Genomic DNA, 17,523 nt, shown 5'->3' with positions numbered 1-17,523 from the left:
CTGATTTATTCTGTGACAGCATGTAAATGCATTCATGTGGTGCAAGGGGTGATTTGGTTGATTTTCCTGATAATGATGAAAGTTTTTGATTTGATGTAAAAGTTGAATGAATACAAAAACACACAATCCTGAACAAGATATTCAAGAAATACAGCATGACAAATATGTAAATAGAACAGCACAAAGAGAAAATACATTACTTGGTGCATTAAACAGAAAAAACACTTGGTGAAAGAAGTGGTATGTATTTAAAATTAACCTAAATATTTTGCAGTTACATTCGTTTTCCATTTAAGGAAAAATTATGCAAATATTTAGCAAACACACGTTATAAAAGGAAACCACTGTAGTTTTGGTTGTTGACGTGTAGTAGCCACATGTTCATATGCTATATTACAATGAGTGCCTTGTATAAAGAAAGTACTGGTGACAGTTGTAAAGACACGAGAGGGGACGTTGCTCTTTGCATCCAAACTATCCTGTTAACCTGATTTTAAAGCACCAACTCATTTTTGGTACAAAATCAGCAACAAGTGAACTTATTAAAGTAGTATAGCACCATTTTATTGAAGCACGGCTAATTATTGCCCCCACACACACACACTTAAAAGCTGCACATTCCTACATCCCCAGAGGAGGAAACCTTATCTCTAGCTCTGCCATCAGGCCAACTCTTCCATTTTTAAATAAATGTTATCCTCTAATCCATCTCCTGATCACATTCGTGCTCCCAACAATAACAAACCTGTTGCTTTGGTGACATAGACACAATGAAATCCTGTCATTTATCTTGTACAATTTTGACTGTGAACATAACGGCTAAAAAGGAGATTCTTGAGCATTGGTGGAGGTTTGCATTGTTTTGAGTGTCTTGCTGCTTTGTTCCAGTTATGTATTTAATATAAAATGAATAAGATAGACAGATGGTGATAAAGAATAGATAAAAAACAGATAAGACACCATCATTAGGCTGACGATTTGATTGTGAGGTGTATACACATTGCTCTGGTATGTGTCGGTGAGCAAACTAAAATGCACCTTCCCTTCACCTCTGCTCTAGTCCATCAAGTCTTTATCATAATTGAGCAGGTCGCATGTCAGGAAGAGGTCAGAGCGCCCGCTGTCTATCAGCACCCTGTTGAGCTGGCTGCTGGTCGTGTTGATGCCTGTGGCTTCATCCAGCGGCCAGTCTAAGAGCTGAGCGCTAGAGGGCAGGTCGGGAAGGCCCGGCTGGTAGTCCTCCAGGGGGTTCGGGTACAGTAAGTGACGGAGGGAGGGCATTCTCACAGCCATCCTCACCAGGTCTGTGAGGCCAGCCATGGAGAGCGGGTTCAGGGCCAAAGCCAAGCTCTTGAGGGTCCAGCAGCCTCCCAGTGAGGGAAGCAGGAGTCCCAGCAGGCCATCAGTCAGGCCGCAGCCACTTAAAGAGAGGTGCTGCAGGCTACCGGAAGCCTGGGAGAGGAGGCGGCGGATGGAGGGCAGGGTGTTTTCATCCAGATGGTTCTCACTTAGATCCAGCTGCAGCAGTGTGGAAGCATGATGGCTGCAGGACAGATATGCCAGGTCAGCTGGGCTCAGGCTCAAATATGGCAGCTCCAGTATCTCGAGAGGCCGAGGCAGTGAGCTGTAGCAAAAGAAGGAAGGACAAAACATTTAAATTATATTTATTATTCAGATATTCATTATAGAGCTCTGATTGTGTTCGGTCTTTAATCTCATAATTCTAAATATGACTGTTAGTCTGGCAGATTTGAGAAAAAATGTGACATTGTGCTACTAACTAAGGTGTAGGTGTAGGTAAAAAGTTACAGGGCAGCATTCATGTAATGTGGGATCAGGCCACACCTAAGCAGCACACGAAGTTGTCCAGGCAGGCGCAGTGCAGTGAGGCTGAGGCGTCGCAATTCTTGTAGCTTTGCCAAACCCAGAGACAAGTCCCTCAGGGCCTCTTCCTGGCCAAGGTAGTCTCTGCGAAAATCCAAGTTGCAGTAGTGCAGGCGAAGAGAGTTCAGTACAGGGAAGGTGGAGATCAAAGGCAGCAGCTCAGCCAAGCCAGCCACCCCGAGGCTGCTGTAGCGAACATCAATGCCCAGAAGGCCCTGGCGAGGCAGGAGGCCTAGCATGGTCTTGATACTAGACACTGAAATCTCTTCCACACGTAGGTGCCTGCACTGAAGCTTAAGGGGTCCCAATGTGGTCAGAGCTACGCGAACACGCTCCCAAGAGCGAGCATTTACAAAAAGATCAGCTCTCACATGCACCAACACATCACTATTTACATCTTTTTCTTCTGTCTCCTTTCTACTGCCTCCTGTCACTGTGGTCTCTCTCTTCCTCTCCATCTCCATCCTCCTCCTGACACCTTTAATCAGCTCCTCCTCACCCAGAATCCCAAATGATCCCATCCTCTCTCTGTCATTTCCCCCTGGCTCCTTATCTGTGCTTGCCTCGTCCCCATTTGGTGTCCTCTCCTTCTTCCACTGCCCCCTTTCTCTTTTCACATCCTTCTCTCTCTCCAGAGCTGAGAACCTTTTCCTCTCCCGCTCTCCTTCTCTCCTCTGTGCCCTCTGTACTCCAGCTCTGGCCTGAACAACCATAGTGCAGAGAGCTACAGTCAGAGACCAGCCTCCCATGGGGTCTCCCATCCCTCCTTCATCTCCCTGCAGTCCACAGAGGTCCAGTATTTGCAAGGCACACCTAGGAAAGAGCAGTGTTGGAAGAAGTACTCAGATCTTTTACTTAAGTAAAAGTAGATATACAACAGTGTAGTGAAAGTCCTGCAGTCCAAATCTTACTTCAATAAAAGTACAAAAGTATTAGCATCAAAATATACTACCAAAAGTAAAAGTAGTCATTATGCAGAATGGCCTATTTCAGAATAATATATAATTATATAATTATTGATGCATTAATGTGTACATCACTTTAATGTTGCAGCTGGTAAAGGTGGAGCTAATTCAAAGTACTTTATATACTGCCAGCTTAATCCTTAATAATCCGTAATAATTTATCATATATATAATTTTGTAATGGCAATCTGTAAAGTAACAAGCAACTAAACTTAAAAAGTACAATGGTGACTTCCAAAATGTGAAATAGAAGTACAAAGTTGCATAAAATGGAAATAAAGTAAAGTACAAGTACCTCAAAATTGTACTTGAAGAAAGAGGAAACTGGGTCGTATATGTTTCTCACAGAAACAACACTGATAAACAAGATAACAGATCATGACCCAAACGCTGTAACGTTAGCTAGAATAATAAACTACTTCCTAACGTTACCTTTGGTCCGACAGTCCTCTGACAACTGCCAGTAACAGAGCCTGGATGCAGAGTCGATTTGGCGCAGTTTGCCCTTGTTTCCTCCGTCCGCCGACACGCAGTGTGCGTTCAGGCCACCTCTGCACCAGTTCACCCACATTCAGCGGTCTGCAGCTGGTGAAAGCGGCCTCCAGCAGCGGTCGGTACAGCTCCCTGGGCACCCACCTCAGCCAGCGAGGTGACGAGCTGTGGTCACTCACCACCTCCCTGGCACAAAGGCTCACCAAGGAAAGCACCATTTCAGCACAGAGCAGGGTGAGCTTTTAGCATTAAAAAATACAGCAGCGGAAATAATGTTGCGTCTAGTTACTTTGCAAAAGAAGCAGACTTTACACGTCTGAGAGTTAGCTAGCTGAAACTAGCTAAGATTAACTTTATGGCAGTAATTTGATGCGGTGTTGTAAAGCCCCAAAAAAGAATTTACAACATCATCTGATATCTACATGGATTAGTAACAGAAAGAACATATGCAGCGACGACTGGAAACCTTTCGAGGGTGAAATATTAAACGCTGGCACATCATGTTAGCTAACTGCACAAACTATCAGTGAGGAAGCTGCCGCTGGAGCAGGAGGAGTGTTTACAATTCAGACTGACGCATGGCGGTGACGCAGCACGTAAAGTCGACACGTCATGACTGTAGAACTGAAAGCATAGACTTCTGCATTTGGGACTTATTTTTGTGCTCTTTTACTCTTGATTTTCATGCAGTTAATTTGTATAAATGCTATATTTTGTAGTTTTTGTAGTCACCCAGTACTGTTAAATTGATAGTCTGTACATTCAGGGTTTTACAACACTGGACACCAGGTTCTATATCCCTCCAAACCAGACATCTATTTAAGGAGATGATACTAGGAAATGCTTTTAGTTGGGTTAAACATGTTTGCTAAGCACTGTCATCATTACTGCCAAGTTTAGCCCTTGACCCTTAACCTTCAATACAGATTTGAGTAAACATATTTAATTAGGTTCCACCAGTGAATATAATCTTCTTTTATGTTTGTAGTTTTGGCATAGTTGTAAGAGGTATATTATTGTCTTTAAGCCTAAATTAAAAACATAAGAGAAAAGCCTTTGTCTTTAGGTCTTTTAAGCTCTATTAAATATTTTTTTCCAATATTTCCAAATCTGCCTTATAAATATGGCTCCCTCTCACTCAACACATATGCACACTGTTTATATCTGCATTTATCTTCCGCTGAATGATAGACAGGTCAGGAGAAGTTTAGTTTCACTCAAGCAATTTGTTCCAGCAAAATATATTTTCTACTGCAGGAAAAATCTTTTTCCTTAGTTCACTGTACAGATATGTGGATTGTATTAACCTTCTTTGAGAGAATTTTTCCTTCCTGTCTAAAAATGTGCAAAAACTGAAAAATAGTTTGTGAGGCCAACGATGAAAGAGGTCTTGAATGAACCACCCTATGCTGCTGCTGCTGCTGCTGCTGCTGCTGCTGGGACCACTGATATATTACAGAACCTGTGCTTCATAAACTTCTATACAGTCAAATTCACTGATTGATTCGGTGGAATAAAAAGAAAAGATTGAATCACATTGGTGAACCTCTGTATTATGGAATAAGCAGAGAAGAATCCATTTAGCCCAAATAGATGGGAGCATTACATTGAGAAAACGGGCAAAATGAAATTAAGTTTTATCTATTTTTTCTGTTGGTTAACTCTTTCTATAGAATCACAGTTGGCTGGAGACTATCCCAGTTCATCCCAGCATGCATTCGGCACTGGGGAAGGGAGACACACTAGACAGCAGTCCAAGAAATAATGGAGTTGGCATGTACCCAAACAGTAAGTCACACTCACTTGCAAATCCATGTGGAGAACGTGCCTTAAACTATGACTTATATCAATTAAAGTAAAGTAAGAAACAGGCCGAAGAGCGATGAGGAAGAGTAGAAGTAGTATATTACATCACAAACACAACATTTGGTTTGTGCTCACTGTATTGTGTCCCAAAGCAAGCCTATGTGGATTAATCACTAGATGGCGCTAAAGGATCATGCAAGCTGACTGTGCTCTGACGCCCCTCTGCCTTACAATGAAAACAGACACACTACATCCCTTTACAGAGCGTTTATCACCATCAATAGCAAATTGCCTATTTACTGTCCCTCTACATTGCTAGCTGTTACTGTCATTAAAATACTTCTGTTAATTATATATTCCAGGCAGCTATTGGTTCAGATAAAACTGATTATATTTCATCCTTGATCATACCTGACCTTAGAAGTGTTTTTGTTTGGGACTGTTGAGTCTGATTATGATGATGATGATGAATACTATGTATGTAAGTGGATTCACATCACGCGAGGAACTCTAATTTTTTGCTGCTCACTCATGCTTTAAATTTATGTCTTAGCTGTAATTGATGCTTTGTTTGTGAATGTGATCACTTTTGTTTATTCAGAGAGGCTGAAGGACTAATTTCACAGAAGGCACAGGTAAACAGTGACATTAGTACACCCACAAGTCACACACACAACAGCAGACAAGCACAAACGCAACACAAATAAACATGCTTTTACTTAATTTATTGCTGCCATCCCTTCAGATGAACTGCAGGGATCTTTGTCCATCTCATTACTTCTGCTTTTGATATAAAGCAGTTTAATACCACTTCCATCATCATATTATAACACCTAATGAAATGTATGCAGGAGAAGAATGTGTGTTCACGATGCCATGGTCTCTACTACTGTGTATATGACCTTGGTTTTACTTTGGTTCAGTATTTTGTTGAAAATACCACATTTTCAACATTTTTTAAATTTTAAGAGGAAGGAGAAAACCAGCTATCCAGACTGGCAGTCATGCCAATTGAAATTTTATAGATGAATTTTTGAATGTGTTCCCCAATCAAGAACTGCACTTAGAAAAAAGCAATCTTTCCAGTAAAATATGCATTGGAGGTGAAATCTCTTATGCGTATTGGTTTGATTTATAGAACTAGTAAGATATATTTATTTATTGGCACATTGGGGGCAAGTATCCTCCTCTGCCCTCACTATGCGTGTAGATGCACAGCGAGCTAAACACACAGGTTGAAGACGACAGCAGTTGGCCTTTGAAGTCTTCACTGAAAGAAATGATGAAACTGTGAAAACAGCATTGGACAACAAATTCAGTGATACAGAAAATTAGAAAAAGATGACATAGCAAGCACAAACAAGAGTAAGACCAAAGGAATTGTAAAAGTGAATTATCAAGTAGCTTACAGTGACAAGAAAAGTGTCAAATTAGTTACATTAAGTCCTTATAGGATGTACAACACAGTCGTTAATGTTTTATACAGAGTACATAAGGGTAAAAATAAAAAGAGAATACCTTAGTAGCACACAGTTTGCCCAACAGTAAATTAATAGTTTAACAGAATGTTGTATAACCAGCAAATTCGCCTTGGCAGAAAAATACCCCTTTTCACAAGTAGTAGAGTGTACACAAGAAGTAAAAAGAAAAGAAAAAACAGTGCGGAGGTAAAACAGCTGTGAGTATAACACTCCAAGTTTGAGATAATTAAAATAAGCAATACTGTCAGTCCACGTCTACTGTCCTGATAAGTTTTTAGCCATGCTAGCGGTGTGGCTTTAGGGATGGCAATGTCAGTCTGTCGGTCGGTCCACCATTTTGGTCCAGACTGGAATATTTCGCTTTTGGATGAATTCCCATGAAATTTGGTACAAACATTCATGTTCCCCACAGGATAATCCCACTGACTTTTGAAATAATAACATTAATTCCTGTTCTATTTAAGTGTCCAGGTGAAAAATGTCTATTCTTTCTCAGATTCAGTCACACTGCCATTATGTTGATTCACAGATTTTTTTTTTGTGTGCAGTTTATTCCCTTCTAATTTAAATCTGTTATGTAGGTAAGCCTTGTTATTTTCACGTGTAGACTGTTAAATGGGCAGCTTATTAAACCAGTTGAGTGCGTGGGTTGCTCTCTCCTTCGTATAGGGCGGATCTGTCGGAATTAAAAGTGTTTTGAATTGAGACCAAACCGATTTGTTGTACTAAAATTGGTGAAATAAATACCATATGCTCAACAGACTGGCAGAATGGAAGCCTCAGGCACTTGTACAATACAACGGAGGAGAGAGAAAACACCTTTTATGTTTTCTTCCCAGCTTGTGGTCCAACAACACCGCCAAGTAATATGTACATGAGATTGGAGCCTCTTAAAAACATTCAAACACACTCTGCCCCCAAACCTGACCATTCTAGATCGTGTATCTCATACAGTTTACACATAAACAGTCCTACTTGCTAATCTCAGCCAATTTAATTTGATCTGCAATTCTTCCTGCAGTTTTTTAATCCTCGAACAGAAATATGCGCGCATAGGGATTCGCTAACTTCCGGATTCCCTTTTCCCAACCAGTCAGTAAGAAACTGAATTCATTAATACTGATTACAGTGCCTGGGCAGCTGATTAATTCACAGAAGAATTCAATTTCCTTGATCTGTTGTGCAGCCACCATTCTCATGACATTTCCCCTGTCATAAAAGTGTCAGTTTAAGCCTGTCTTCTTATGCATTCTGCAGTCTAATTTGCATTTTACAAGGCTGCTTCACTGCTGAACCATGACCTCCCCAACCCCCTACACTTCCATCACATATACGCCCAGTATAGGGTGCTTATATCATACAATCTCACACAAGATATCATCTTTACCTTTAGCCTCTCAGCATGTCACAGGTCTCACAAAATTGACAATCTTATGTAGTTTATGTAGAGATGTTTTTTCAGGTTTTAGCTGTGTGTTATATTTCACTTGCAGTCTAGGAAAAATGCCAGGCATTTTCAGTTTGTCCCCAGAAATAACAGTGCTAATGGTGCTGAAGAGCAGGCGTTTAACCTTTCTGTTCCCAAACAGAATTAATGCATTTGACTCACCTATAAAATAGTTGTTAAGTTTTTACGTGAAGTTGTTTTTAAATAATGACTGAAAATTGATGATAGAATTCATGTTACATTTCAAGCTTTCCTTGCTAGGCTGTAATGAAAATGTCAAATGCTAGACAGAAACTAAATGTCACTTTCCTCTTCAGCTTTTGTTGTTTGTTTGTTGTAAGCAAAGACAAAGATGCAAGCAGAAATAGTTCTCCACTTTCTCCCTCTTTTAACAAGCTAAAACCCATGCGGTAGAGCATATTGAAAAGTCTCCAAACTTCACCTCACATCTCAAGCAGTGTTGTAAGCACTTCAATGGTTAGAAATTTTTTTTTTTAAAAATGGTTGCATTGGTGTTACTCTCTTGTTAGCCAAATCTTTATTCAGTGTGTGGTTTGCAAAATGTAAAGTTTATTCCTCCCTCTAGTGACTGTAGGTATGAGAGTTAGATATTATAGTAAATCACGAGTTGTTATTGGCCCTAAAACAACAGTTTTCTACTACATTTTTTGTAATGATAAAGAGGAAACAGAAGAGAGGCTAACAGTATATTGTTGTTGTCTAAAAAGAATTAAGATCCGCCACAAAAAAGGAAAAAAGTAATGACAACAGGTTTATCTGCCATCCTCTGCAAAATCTTTCCAAACCAAATTCACTTCCTTCACAAATGGCAGGAAATTTGACACATATATTAGCCATTGTCTGGCACCACTTGTGACTGGATGAGGTTGAGATGGCAACATGTCTTAGTTGATCTGGTCTGGCAGAGGACTGAGGACTTTGTATGATACAGGAAACTGGGCAGAGAGTTTAGACACCCCGAAATAATAAGGTGATTCATATGTGCCCTCAGGAGTAAAATGGAAAATAAATTATTATCATATGAGCAGTGGTATTCAATTCTTCTGCAACCGAGTGAACATCTTAACAGGCTCAAAAAGCCTTCTGTACAGTTGTTTTGTTTAAAAACATGTACACTTATTATTTTGTAAGACTATGACAGTATCCATAGTAACCATATCTTAAAAATACAAAGTCTTATCATGTAAATTAGTAATTTGCCCACCCTAATGTTAGAACGGTCCATGTGTTTCGTCTTGGTAAGCGGTGCCCTTGAAACGAGCCAGTAAGAAAAGTGATGTATTGACTTTGACAAGTTAAAAGCAACTCCTCCTGGCCCAGGCACATCGGGGGTATTCAGAGGAGGAAGCACCGTCTCCGCCAGAATCTGTCGGAAACTCCTTGAACCTGTCCCCGTGAACTTCACACATAACAGGGAACGTCCTACCAAAAAGCCCTGCACCTTTTGAACTCTTTACCCACATCAGACTTGTTCCTGGCTGAGCAGAGTGCATCACCCAAATCATCCAAACCAGTGGAGCAAAGACAGATCTAATGGTGCTGAGACATTTTGACGTATTTTGTCTAAACTGTGTTCTGGGTGAGGAGCATTGCAGTCTATTGCCACACTTTCTCTGTGCTTACAGTGGTAAAAACAGAAGTAGTTTAATACCCAGTTGTGGCAGTTAAATTGTTGTAAATGGTATTCTACAATTCCTGCATATCTACCATTAAATTGAGTAGCATACCAACAAAACTGTCCGGTGAAGTAACAAATAGGTAAAAAGTGCTTTACAAAAAGAAAGAAAATGTAAACTACAGAATATGTAAAAATGTGGCTAAACAAACAAAGAAAAAGTAAAAATATGTACGTGTGATGTCCTGGTGGCTTAGAGGTTTTGGGCACTGATCATGGACTGTGGCATCCCCAGTGCAAGTCTGGCTCAGGACCTTTGTCGCATGTTATTATCCATCTGTCCCCCTTCATTCCCTGTCATCTCTCTACTGTCAAATCTCTGCATAAAAAGGAAAAGGCATAAAATGGCAAAAACATACTTTGCACATAGAACATTCCAGTGAAAACAAATACATCTCAAGCTGAATTTTTGAAAATATGCTGTGATTAAGCTTCTCTAAGACTTTGAGGAAGGCTGTTTCAAATTCAAGGTGCAGCAACAGCAATAATACAGTCACATTTAGTTTTCAGTTGTGACCTTGGAACACAAAAGTCCCAGCCAGTTTAGATGAAGAAGAGGCTTCATGTTTGCAATATTTCTTAGTTGAACTGAAACAGCTTGAAATTTAGACAGCATAATTAACTTTCTGTTCAAGATGTCTAATTAGTTTTGGATACTTGTGCAAAACAGTTTCTGTTTTGTCATAGTTAAGTTGCAGAAAAGTTTTTTTTTTAATGGCGATTAAATCAAGTTGCTGGACCTGCATGAAACTACTGCAACTAAAAGAGAGAGAGAGAGATATACTGTATCATCATCAACAATAAGGTCTAAAAATAAATTATGTTCTCCAGGAGGAGCATGTAATCAGAGAACAGCAATGGACCAAGAATTGACCCCTGGGGCACACCATACATTAAAAGACTGACATGAAAACATACAAGATAATTCATAATTGTACCACACCATCCTGGAGAGTTCTTTTTTATCTCTCAACAGCTTTTTTTTCTATCATTGCAGGCCTGAGAAAACAGGAGGTCCCATGCCACTCATGGACGGACAAGATAAAAATGAGTTCAACACAGCAGCTGTGAACCCACATCAATCACCCATCAACATGAACCGCAGACACGGTTTGTTGCCTCATATCAGCCTTGACATTTTGCTCTATTACGGCAGCATTTATAATTCAGTATCTGTATCGTTGATCATGTATAGAAGCAGTCCTACATGTAGCAGTTAAACGATGCGGCTTGTGATGAGAAAGATACAGCATGTTGACCTGCAGATGTCTATAACCACACAGACTCACTGCCTCTCTGCCCTGATGAATGCATGTAAATGCCTCAATTACAGCAAATGCTCCATGAATTCGTGCCCTGATGTCAGCTCATTATTCACACACACACACACACACACACACACACAGAGCTGACATGGTCAAGGATTCTGCCCTTATAATTTATACGCTGTAGCACTTCAAAAAGGCCCGTTGTCATATTCCTTTTTATTTCTCATCTGTAGACACACTGAGAGTGTAGTATTAGTTTAATGTTTTGTGAAGAAGGTTTAAAGGTGAAATTTACAGTGGAGGAAATGCCTTTTAATTCAGGTCAGATTTTTATCTTTGGGGTCGTTCTGGATTGCCATTACAAACCCTGTCGTCTCCTCCTGTCGAATGAAACTCTCTCTTAGTCATTAATCAAGCCGTAATTATTCAGGTGATTTACTTTGAGGGCTAATGACAAGAGGGAGAGAAGGACAGGTTCTTTGCTCTCGAAAGACTTTATCATAATATGATGCCTTATTTACGGAATCTGTCATACTGATCCGGGGCAAGTTATCAACAATAAGTAATTAGTAATTAGGTAAGTTATTGTAACGGAAGATTTATTGCTTTGTTGCAGTGGTGGAATGTAACTAAGTATATTTAATTAAGTACTTTACTCAAGTATTTTCATGCTACTGTATACTTCAACTTTCAGAGAGATATGTTCTAATTTTCACTCCAGGGCATTGATTTGGCAGCTTTAGATGCTTTCTGATTTTACATGCAAAACATTTGATGGTAAAATATGATAATATAGACTAAAATACCCAACAGAATACATACATACATCAGTAATAATAATGCAATAATACATATATACATATATATATATATATACATTATTGTGTTTTCAGGCACAACACAAAGCGAGGCAGCGTGATTGCAAACACACGATTAGGCCGTGCGAATTAATAAAAACAATTTTTAAATTTAGCAAAAAATTAATGCTTCATTCCAGGGCTTTATTGATAAACATACACAGACAAATGGAAAGGCGGAAATAACAGAAAGAACTGGAGTTTCCACAGACATGGTTGGTGCGTCAGTTGCTTGCTAGCTAGCTAGCTAGCTAATGTACGGTTGGTACATTGGCAGTTTGGGGTGAATAAACACAGGCGGTCCAGCTGTCAAATTGTGCAAATGATGTATTTTCTGTCAGTACAATAAGAAGTTGACTTCATATCAAGACAAAACAAAAAATATATTTGCTTTGTGAAACCAGGTTTGTTACAAAAACATGGTTTGAGTCTCTGAAACGTATCTACTGCTAGCAACATTAGCACTGCAGCTAAGTTGGCATTGTCTAGTACAGCGCCACCAGGAGCTCTAGAGAGGTAAATAATGTGTCGACCAAATCACGCAACATTTCCGCTGTAATGTGAGGACACCTGAACAGTCACAGGACTATTTTTATGCATTACGACTTCTTTTACTCTTTACGACTACTTTTACTTTTGATACTAAAAGTACATTTAGCTAATTATACTTAAATACTTTCACTTAAGTGACATTTTCAATGCTTTTACTTGCATGTCATGGAGTATTTCTATATTGCAGTATTGCTTTTATTTAAGCTTTATTGTTGTTGTGAAGTATGCCTTTAAAAATAAAATCTGGTAGCCTGCAGGGACTTCAGACGAATAGCATGACTGATGACGCACTCCAGCCATAAAAAAGCTAACTGGCTTACATTGTTTGACGTTTTTTTCTGAGTATTTTGGCCGAGTGCCTCTTAAATACTGACAGGTGGCCGCGTTGTGGCAGGACAAAGATTTGGCATAAGACTCAGGTGTTTAATGCAGTCTGGGCTTCTGTCTCATCCCTCTTATATCGCTCATTTATCAACACTTTATTGGCTGCTTTGTGCACACAATCACACGTAACAGCGCTGTAGGATCTTCCTACTCATACTGTGTTGATCGGAGGTGCTGAGTGAAGTATCTCCTACAGGTACGCTGTTAGGATTAGACCCCAGCTGTTATGATGACTTCGCTCAGCAGTGAATCACTGGATTGAAGTTGGAGGGAAATTAGCAGGTGCTGCATATTGCCACAGCTTGAGTAAGATTGTGAGAGCAGATTGGTCACATTCGAAATGCAATGCAAATGTTCTTCACTGTCAATATGTTCTAATTAACAAACTGTCGAAAGGCGCCAGGGTAGAAAAAAAAGCGATTATGAAGACGAATGATGAGGTAACACAACTTTTTCTCTCCTATTTCCCTATAAAATTGCAGTCACACAGAATTTTCAGCAGCTTTCTTACAGCTGCTGAATGGAAGTATGTCTGGGAACGTAAAGTGTGTACTTTTAAATTCTCACAGATTTCATTGATAGTTTTTTTTGCATGTCTGTGTCGATGCTACTGCAGGGCATAACCTGATTCGTTTCATCTCTGCATTAAAAAATGACACCAGGCAGAATTTCTTTGTACACCCTGTTTTTCTATTCAGCACAGTCGCTCTGTATTTTTCTTAAACTTGAGAGATAATAGGATTTTTAACTCGATTTTTTTGTTGCAGGTTATGTTCTAGTGTGTGACGGTAACCTCCCACTCACTATTGCTCAGATGAAACATCAACAAAGGGGCAAAGATTTGAGGTCAAATACAATCATTCTGGTTACAAATTGGAACAGGATTTAATCACATCTTTGTTTTAATATGTACAAGGCTATGTGTGTGAAACAGATTAGTTCAAATCTTTGACAAATGGTCACACCAGCCCCACCAGCCCCACCAGCCTAAATGATAAATTTACCTTATTTAAGCCACTGAAAGTGCTATTTTTCTTTCACCTCTGTTTTGGCTCATGAAGGTGAATTGAATCACCTTCTTAAGAATTCATAAGCTGTAAGACAAAGGAGGAAGGAAATACATGAACAGTCTCAAATTAACAAGGTCAGCTGAGCTGTGAAGGGAAGATTGAAAACACTTTTTTACTTGCAGAAGTGCAGTTTAGCCATGCTAGCTGTGTGTTTCTATGGCTGGCACTACCGGACTGTTCATTGGTCCACCACTTTAGACCAGACTGAAAAACCTCAACGACTACTGGATGGATTGCCATGAACTTTGGTTGAGACATTCTTGTCCCCCTCAGGATGAATCGCAATAACTTTGATGATCCCCTGACTTTTCATCTAGCATCATCATCAGATCATAATTTCAATTTTGAAGTCTTGACTTCACTTCCTGGCTAGCCCATTCCAATAGCTTCTGTGACTCTGTAACCTGGACTCTGTGTTTGGCGCTAATTAGCAAATGTTAGCATGCTAACATGCTACACTAAGATGGTGAACATTTCAAACATGCACCCGCTTAGCATCAGCATGTTAGCATTGTCATTTTGAGCATGTTAACATGATGGCATTAGCATTTAGCTCAAAGCACCACCGCAAAGTAAAGCATGGCTGTATACTTTTAGTTTTGTTCATCATCCTCCTACTACTGAACAGAATATTCAGAATATAGTTTATGTGAAGTTAACTTTTAATCCAGCAGTATCAGCATTACAGTGATGGACTGCTTTTATATCCTGCTTCACTGAATATTATGTGCCTGTATGAAAATAATTATTTTTAATGGACTCCTGCCTTTATTCACTGCACAATGAAGTCAGCTTTGCGCTGCCCTGTTTCTCAACTCCTTGCTGGCAGATGTTAATGACTGCCCCTTGTTGAGATCAGCTAATTGTGGTTATGAGTCACCATGATTGACCACGTTGCTATTCTGTACTCTTGCACCTTCCTGTCACATGTTAAAATTGAAATAAGTTTATTAATCTGTTATCATCCTGACCTCAAATTGCTTCCCATCCCAGATATTTTGGCATCCCAGCACTCTTATTCAAAGTGACTGATTGAGGTTTGGTATTCAGAAACAACAACTCAACAGGACACATTTCAACCTGCGGCCTTCTTCTCTACATGTGGCACTGTTTCAACATGCTGCCGGCTGCACTCTATACACTCTCACTACCACAGCCAATAGAGGTCAATACAGACGAGATCTTTTCCTTGTTCCATCGGTCCCTCGTCCCCCATGGAGCCGTCGAGCTCGCCTTTTCTCTCAAGGTTAATTTCATCTGAACTACAACAGCTCTTGTACTGGCTTGCTGCTCGTCTGTTTTAAGGTCCTGTCTTTATTGATTGCTGTGAAATGAAATTATGCCTCACTGTAAAGTGGGGCTGAGCCCTGTTGGACACAGTTAATGATCCCCTTGTAGCACTTCATATTCCCAACCTCAGCTCTTCTTTCCCTTGTTATACGTTGAATCCACCAACTTGTAATTAGAGCTAATGTATTTTATCTTGTTGAAAACAGCAGGCTCTCTGTAGACTCTTCACAGTTTCCACCTGTACAGACGGATGTGTTATTAACTTAAACAACTTAAACGAACAAGATATAATGTGTTAATTAGTGAGTTTTAGAGTTGCTGTTGGGCGGATTTTGTTATTTTTGGACTCTCCCTGTTTCCAGTCTTTACACTAAACTAAAATAATCTAATCTGCTCGGTAGTTTAACATTCACCATCCAGACAGGAGAGTGGTATTGATATTCTCATCAAACTCCCAGCAAGAAAGCGAATAAGCATATTTCCCAAATGTCAAACTATTCCTTTAACCCTCTGCAGTACTCACCTAATTTAAAAACTCTCTTGTTTTAAAACTAATCTTAACTCCAATGCTAAACCGATTTCAAGAAGACAGAAATGTCCCCACTTTTGAGAATTGTATTCCTTTCTTCCTTCTTGTAATGACCATGGATCCATGTCAAATACAGGAACACACGAAACAGCAAAGTGACCTTATTGAGTAACAGCCATAAAAGCCATTTATTACCCTTTACAACATGCTAACAGTTTGAACAGACGAACAGGATCAATCCAAGATCTGAGGAAACTGTACGCGGGGAAGAAAAGCTCTACCTCGACCGAAGTTCTTCCTTATGTCCTAAAAACAAAATGCATGAAGAGACGGTGTTCCAGTTAAAGGACAAATAATAAGCAGGCTGATGACGTTGTTGCTGGGCTCGGTGTGGCTGCTGTTGGCCTTCTCTCTGGTGTTTACCCCTGCGTCTGTCGGAGCCTGTTTAACTCAGGAGTTTACCTGCTCTCAGGGGTTTTGTGTGCCTGAGGACTGCGTGTGTGACTTCACTGACAACTGTGGCGATGGCAGTGACGAGGAGGACTGTGAGTAAAGCAGGAAAATATACAGAATAATAATTTAAAGCTGAATGATATTAAGAGAAGAAGACTGGAGTAGAGATCAGAGAAAAACAGAAAGTAAGCCAGTTAAAATATATATCACAGATGCTGCTACAATGCTGCTGGTTGTGTAAATGTGTGGTGAAAGCGACATTTGTCACTGACATGGAGAGTGAACTACAACACATCCATGATGTACCATTATGGCATTTCACTCAAAACCATCGAGCCCATTTCCAGCTGAAATGACATGTATGTATTTCAGACACACTGTACCTGATTTAAAATAACCACACAGTGTCTTTAACTGACAGGATAATAGATGCCTGTCAGAAAGAACATATTTTTTCTGTCTGTTTTTCTTCCTTGAGGTAATTTAGTGTTTATTTCCCATTGTATTGTTAATAACCATTATAGAAAAGTGCCTAATTAATGCAATATTTTAAGTTCCTGTTTAGTCATTCAGAGTTCAAAGTTTTACATTATTTAAACATTACTTGCTTTCATGCAAATAATCTAAATAGATTAGTTAAACATTCATGAATGATGAATGAATGATGTTTTTACACTTTGCACTGGTCCATTTCTGTACCCAAAGTACCACTGGCATAACACTACACGTGCTGTACACTAAAAGATGTCCTTAAGGTTCTTAAAGTAAAGGAACTTTTTTACCTTGGAGGTTACACTGTTTTACATTTCTTTACATTTAAAAAAACATGCCATTTTGTACTTTAAACGTCTTAAAATGTCTGTGTATCCTCTAATGAGCCCCTACAGCAACACGCATCTTTGAAAACTGTGATTTTTTTTTCATGTGATTGTTGCTTTTGAAGTTTACAAAAGCCGAAGGACAGACTGTGTGTATTCATGTACCTTGTTTTTTGAGGTTATAGTTAATAGTTCAAGGATCCAAGAAATCCAGGGTTTTATTGTCACATAAACAAGCAATGTATGTGTAGTGTAATGCTAACAGTTAAACAGTGGCTTGGACACATACTAAAAGCATTACTGATATGTGCACACTTTCTTACATAGCATACCCAAATACCATGGCAAGTACATTAAAGTACAAGAGGTTTCTGTGACAATATTCAATTCTTTCAATCTTAAAATATGAAGTAATGTGAATGTAATTCTTTGTTGCTGATCCTACCTGGCATACCTCTGAAAATACAGTATTATCACTAATGTTTTATATTCCCTCGTTGCACATTTGGCCACAAAGCCAAATAACAATCC

The 17,523-nt window shown here is 39.5% G+C and overlaps 2 protein-coding genes across 2 annotated transcripts in view; one reads left to right on the top strand and one right to left on the bottom strand.

Annotated features, from left to right (window-relative positions):
- Positions 1-562: 562 nt before the first annotated feature.
- LOC139304459 (leucine-rich repeat-containing protein 14) lies at positions 563-3,559 on the bottom strand. Its single transcript, XM_070928390.1, has 3 exons — positions 3,282-3,559; positions 1,846-2,697; positions 563-1,624 (listed from the first exon to the last, which is right to left on the bottom strand). The coding sequence occupies exons 1-3, from the start codon at positions 3,557-3,559 to the stop codon at positions 1,057-1,059; spliced, it is 1,698 nt and encodes a 565-aa protein (XP_070784491.1). The 3' UTR covers positions 563-1,056.
- Positions 3,560-16,088: 12,529 nt separating this feature from the next.
- The window catches only part of malrd1 (MAM and LDL receptor class A domain containing 1), a 49,042-nt gene continuing 47,607 nt past the window's right edge, over positions 16,089-17,523 (top strand). The window contains exon 1 of the mRNA XM_070928357.1: positions 16,089-16,270. Coding sequence (XP_070784458.1) covers positions 16,089-16,270 — 182 coding nt within the window. The remainder of the gene's footprint in view (positions 16,271-17,523) is intronic.

Source organism: Enoplosus armatus, chromosome 21 (assembly GCF_043641665.1).
Source record: "Enoplosus armatus isolate fEnoArm2 chromosome 21, fEnoArm2.hap1, whole genome shotgun sequence".
NCBI classification, from domain to species: domain Eukaryota; kingdom Metazoa; phylum Chordata; class Actinopteri; order Centrarchiformes; family Enoplosidae; genus Enoplosus; species Enoplosus armatus.
Note: the sequence above shows the minus strand (reverse complement) of the source record. Positions and strands in the feature narration are given on the sequence as shown.

Excerpts from the sequence above, each read along its gene's own strand:
- LOC139304459 (XM_070928390.1), bottom strand. The coding sequence starts at position 3,559 with ATGGTGCTTTCCTTGGTGAGCCTTTGTGCCAGGGAGGTGGTGAGTGAC. Across the intron at positions 2,698-3,281 it reads AGAGGACTGTCGGACCAAAG|GTGTGCCTTGCAAATACTGG; the intron begins GTAACGTTAGGA and ends GCTCTTTCCTAG. Across the intron at positions 1,625-1,845 it reads CAACTTCGTGTGCTGCTTAG|CTCACTGCCTCGGCCTCTCG; the intron begins GTGTGGCCTGAT and ends CTTTTGCTACAG.